The following is a 5,645-nucleotide window of genomic DNA, read 5'->3' as shown; positions in this document are numbered from 1 at the left end:
TCTGTCTCTATGTCTCTCTGTCTGGCGAGCGCACGCGCCCTATAGCAAAAACCTCTCCAAAAAAAAAAAAAGTTACAGGAAAGGGTGCAGAGGAGAGCTTAGCACCAGCTCTGTGTGAGAATCTGGAGGATGGCCCGGGATCAGGCAGCCCCCAGGCTGGGGGAGGCACACGCCATCAGGACGCGGTGCCAGGGTGGCCAGGAACGGGCCCAAAGGGGGGACGGCGTGCTCACTTTCAAGGCCGCTCAGGATGAGGGCCTCCGCTCGGATACATTCGCCAAGGCGTGCTTCTAACTGTGGCCTCCAGAACACCAACCGACCCGCCATGCCTGCCTCACACCTGAGCACGCCTGGGTCCGTGGGTGGGCGGCAGAACAGCAGGAGGGCCAGGCCCTCAGCCCGAGAACACAGGGCCCACAGGAGCCCCCTCCCCAAGGAGGAGCCCAGGCCGCCGCACCCACCCGCCCCACCTTACCACGGCATTGCGCTCCACGCGGGCCCGAATCTGGTCCACTTTGCCCTCGGCCACTCTGGGGAAGATGGAGGAGTCGGCACCTTTGCAGAACAGATAGATGTCCCCTGCAGGGCGAGAAAGCCAGAGACCAAGTCAGGCTTGCAGACCCCGCTGTGCCCTGGTCAGGCAGTGGCGTGAGGAGAATGACGAATGGGCCCAGGGGAGATGCGGTGAAGGCGGCTGGATCCCTCATGGCTGACTTCTTGGTTCACATCCCAGACCTGATGGCTTAAAAATCATGCTGGAGTGTGCACGCGTGCACACGGGCCCGGAATCTCACAAGGAGAGTGGAGAAGGGATGGTGCGAGGCCATCCCCTGGGCGGGGACAGGCAGGCTGATTTCTCGTTTTCCCTCTCTGGTGAGGGAAAGGAATGCCCTATGGCAAAAACTTAAAAAAAGTTAGAAAAAGAAAAGACATATCCCAGCACTGAGAGCGTCCTACGGGAGAACGGGGCAGTTCAGACGCTCACGCCAGGAGACAGCCCAGGCCGCAATCACCCCACAACCCCACGAATGTCCAGAAGGTCAGGGACCAGGAGAGGAAGTGGCCCGGGGTTCTGCCAGGTGAGGACAAAGGCGCAGGAGGGCTGGCGGGTGCAGATGACAAAGCACGAGTGTGCAGACCCAGGGCCAGCAGCCTGCTGAAATGGAAAGGCCAAGTGACGTCCCGGGAAAGCAAGACGCCGCTGCAGAAGGAACAGTCGCGGCCCGGGCCACCAAAGCTGAGGGAAGCAGGTAGGTGCCTCCTGTCCCTGCTCCTGAGTACAGCTACGTCCACCGCAGACACACGCTTGTTCCTCGAGATAAAGTGCTTCTCTTTCAGAGCGGCCAGGACACACCAGGGCGTGGCCACAAACCCCAAGAGAATGAATGCGATGCTCTCCCGGTTCAGGTGCCCTTCCCTGCCGGCCACAGACGTCCTGGCCTGGGGCTGAGCCACGCTGAGCCAGGTCGTGCTCTGGCTCGGCGACTGCGGTGCCCAGGCAGGCCCCGTGCGCGCTGCGGTCGTCCCAGGAGGCTTGAGTGCAGAAGTAGCCTGAGGGCAGGCTGAGAGGGACCAGAAATGGGTGGGCGGCCATTCAGCCCAGCGGCTGCCTGGTGAGTGGAGGGGCCCTCCTGGAGGACAGTGGGGCCCGTGGGCCCAGGTGGGGCCTTGAGAGTCCAGTGCCCCATCTCCCGTGGCAGCAGGTCCTGAAACACACACAGCAGCACACAGCTTGGTCACGCCTGCACGGCCCGTGACTGAGGATATCAGGCCTGTGAGCCTGGCCATGTGGGGCTGCAAGGACAAAGGCCTGAGTGGTGGCCGCGCCAGCGTCAGGCGGGAGTTGGAGCCGGGACGAGGCTCTGACCGGAATCTCTGGAGCAACCTCTCTGCCTCCAAGCCACGTGGGTCACATCCCTTGACGGGCAGACGCACAGTGGGCTGTACCTCCGGTAGATTCAGAACTGAGTCAGGGCCACATGCTGTTCCCAGCCAGGGCTCACAGGACGGACAGCCCAGAGCAGGATCCGTGGTGAGGCCCAGCTGAGGCTCCGTTCCCAGGAAAACCGTGTTCTATGGCCCAGGATCTGCCAAGGGCTCTCTGAGGTCTCCTCCCCACCACAATGAGCCTGGGGCCTTCAGCAGAACCCTTGGGCCCCTCAGCCAGGAGAGGCCCCCGCATCTAGACTTTGAGGGGACAGAGCAGACTCGAACGGCATCTGGCACCAGCGTTGGGTCCCATTCTTCTGGTTTTGCGAGTGGCCTGAGGTCTGACTTCTGCAGTGCCAAGCATGCAGGGGTCTGGTGTCCACGGGCGCCACAGCCCTGTGCACTGCAAGGCAGCTTCCTGGCCTCCCCCAGGGCACAGGAGGGGTCGCGTGCCACCGGGGTATGTCACCATGCAAAGCTGCGGGCTGAGCCAGCCGTGAGCTGGGGCTTTGCGGCACCTCACAGGCTGGCCCCGGGGCCCGGACAGCCCGGGGGGGGCATGGCATCCTTACGGGGAGGTGTGCGGACCCAGCCGTGAGCGGGGGCTTTGCGGCACCTAACAGGCTGGCTCGAGGCCATGAACAGCCAGGGGTGGACATGGCATCTTGACGTGGAGCTGCCTGGAAAGTGGGACGCCGGCGAGGGGCTCCACAGACGATGAGACTTGTGCGTGTCCCCATGCTTTCCCCATGGGAGGCCAGAACCCTCACACCACACCGCGGTGGTGTCCCCACAGATAGGTTCTGTGGACAAATGCTGGAACCGCCTCCTGATGTTGTGGGTGACACCTGTCAGGAGGACCCTCTGTGGGCCCGGAAGACGGCAGCTGTTCACGGACTACAGAGGTAATGGCCCTCCCGGCCTGCTAGGAGTGGTGCCGGGGCCTCGTGCTTGCCCTGGGACGTCGCGGCTCTCAGCAGCTCGCCGAGCTGTTCGTGGGACCTCTCTGCCGGTGCCTGTGGCTGGCTGCGAGGGCGTGGCACGCAGCTCCCCCGGCAGGCGTGCAGCTCCTTAGGGACGCCTGAGGACATGGACGAGGCCCCTGCGCGGACGGCTGGCGTCTCCGAGCTGAGCTGCCATGTGCCAGCCCTCGTCAGCCCTTTAGTAATAAAGGGCCGCCGACGATCCTGGGGGCCGGGGCTGACGCGGTGCCTGCAGCCCAGGGTGTGGCAAAGACAGTCCTGAGCTACTGGAGGCGGTCCCGTGAGACAGTCCCCACGTGTCCCCCACGGGCTGTGAGCCCTGCCTTCCGGAAAGAGCCACACAGCCCGGCCATGCAGCACCAGGACCCACCGCTGCCCTCGTTCCCCTCGGGATCGCGACAGGTGGCATTCGGTCAGGGAGGAGCGGTGGCCGCCAGGCGGGGGTTGGCACATGGCATGTTCCGGTGTGACGGGCGACACTGACGCGTGAAGCCCTGGCCTCGTGCTGGACTGCACACCCCATGCTCACTGCTCTGTCTGGAGGTGAGTGGACGCTGTGGGGACATCTGGGGAGACAGCTCAGGGCCTCCATGAGAAGATAACCCAGGCCAGGAGCCCGCGGGCAGAGGGGACGCCTGAGCAGAGGAAACTGAGGAAGCAGCAGGCAGCCAGAGGGCGAGATGGCAGGGGCTGTAGGAGGCCAGTGACTGCAAGGACCCATGGAGGTGAGTGGAGGGCCACACACCCAGGAGACCAAGCCTTCGAGCAGTGGGTGCTGGGGAGGAGGTACCCGCAGCAGTGCTGAATGCTGGGCAGGCCCAGGCGTGAGGTGGGCAGGGGGGCACAGTGTCCCCGTGCATATGGGACCCCGAGTGGGGGACCTCGTGGAGGCCAGGCAGCTGCCCAGAGGGGAGGGGCCCGCCGCAGGAGCCCTTGGGGACAGTGGTGCGCAGAGTGGCGACAGGGCCTGGGGCACAAGCCCGGTGTGAGGTCTCTGGGACACTGCGCTCCCGGGGTCACAGTAGCTCGAATGCATCCCGGTGTGTCGCCCCAGTGTCTAAAGCACAAACCCGAAGGTGCTCCCAGTGCCACACGGAGCCCCACTGGCCGGACGCGCCCTGGCCCAGGGGTTCTGAACGTCACCACGGAGGACGGGTTATTTGGGATGCCCGAGGTTGCCAGGTCACATGGGGAAGAGCAGTGGGGCAGGAGGTGGACTCGGATGACTCCGGCGGGGATGCAGCCCAGCTAGTGCTGAGGGGGTCCCTGTCTGCACGGTTCATTTCTCGTTCCCACGCATTTAGTTTTCATGAAGGATGAGACCATCTGCGCTGAGCGAGGGCGCAGCCTCAGTCCTCCACCCGAAAGCGACAGCCAGCACCCGAATAAAGCGACAGCCACCCGAGCCACCCGGGCGGGGCGTGTACCTGTCACAGACTTCACGATGACACTCATTCTCCTCCGCACCGAGTCGAAACTCAGAACCTCCAGCAATTCGAACCTGCAGGGGAACGCAAGGCCTGTCAGTGCCCATTAGCGGCACACGGCGGGCAGGCTTGCCCACGCACCTGCCCCTCACGGGGGACGCCGAGGTCCCAGATGCGGGTGTGGGTGGCTCCCACACAAGGCGCGGAGACCTCTGTATTTCACGTGACGTGGCCTGTCTGCTCCATGCTGCACCTCTAGGGCCCGGACGTGGTCCAGAGCTAAGTGGGCAGATGCGCAGTGCAGAGCTCTCGGCCGACTACACCGGCGTATGAGCCTCAGGCCGCAGACGGCACTGGTAGGGAGCCGCCTGGGCTCATGTTACCAGCGGCCTCACGGTGTCTGTGGCTGCAACGTGGACATCACCTCACCCCCCGGCCCTCGGAACTCGAGGCTGAGGGTATCCCGGGACGCCGGACTTGCAGCTGGGAGCCTCAACCTCGGCCGTGGCGATTTTACCCACTGCCCTGCAGGGAGACGCAGGTGGGGACCCGGCACTGAGGGAGGAGCCCAGCCACAGTCAGCCGGGAGCCCAGGGCCAGGCCCGAAGTGAAGGCGCCCAGACCCCTGGGGCTTAGTTTTCTTCAGAACAAAATTCGAAAACCCAGTTTTTCCAAGGTCATCGCCAAATTTAGGTCATGCCACCCACCTTTGCCCATGTCCACACCTGCGTGTTTACACGCATCTGCGAAGGACACGGTGCTACCCAGCTCCCAAGTCAGGCCCCAGACGTGTGGCTCGTCTCGGGAACTGCGACGCTCCCCACGATCACAAGCCTGTGTCACCATGGTCACCAACCGTCTAGGGACAGCTGGCCGTTCAACAGTGTACCCGCGGTGTCCAGCAGGACACCGTGTTCTGTGACACGCATGACCGGGGACGCAGCACACACCAGAGCCTCTGGCCAGAGCCTCGGGTTAGGGGTGGGCCACAACTGCCAAAGACTCTGCCTCCCTGAGTCTAGGCCCGTCTCCATGGATACGCTCCCGGAGGGAGACACCATGTCTCCAGGACGTGCCAGTGACATTCTCCGGGGATGGTGGGGAGTGGGGTGGGCCGTGCAGCCGCACAGGTAGCGAACTTCTGCAGGGCCCCGCGTCAGCGCCTGCCAGTGCCCGCCAGCACCCCCTACCTCTCGACGTCGTTCTCCCGGTTCAGGATCTCCATGTAGCTGTCCTTCAGCCGCAGGAACGTGAAGCCCAGCCTGCAATGAGACAGCGGGCTCACCCGGGACGTCGCCCGAGACCC

The 5,645-nt window shown here is 64.2% G+C and overlaps 1 protein-coding gene across 1 annotated transcript in view; it reads right to left on the bottom strand.

Moving 5' to 3' along the window:
• ATP11A (ATPase phospholipid transporting 11A) overlaps nt 1–5,645 on the bottom strand; it is a 146,159-nt gene that overhangs the window by 35,578 nt on the left and 104,936 nt on the right. Inside the window, 2 exon segments of the mRNA XM_027776208.1 lie at nt 476–579; nt 4,340–4,413. Coding sequence (XP_027632009.1) covers nt 476–579; nt 4,340–4,413 — 178 coding nt within the window.

Source organism: Tupaia chinensis, unplaced genomic scaffold (genome assembly GCF_000334495.1).
Source record: "Tupaia chinensis unplaced genomic scaffold, TupChi_1.0 Scaffold000644_1, whole genome shotgun sequence".
NCBI classification, from domain to species: Eukaryota; Metazoa; Chordata; class Mammalia; order Scandentia; family Tupaiidae; genus Tupaia; species Tupaia belangeri.
Note: the sequence above shows the minus strand (reverse complement) of the source record. Positions and strands in the feature narration are given on the sequence as shown.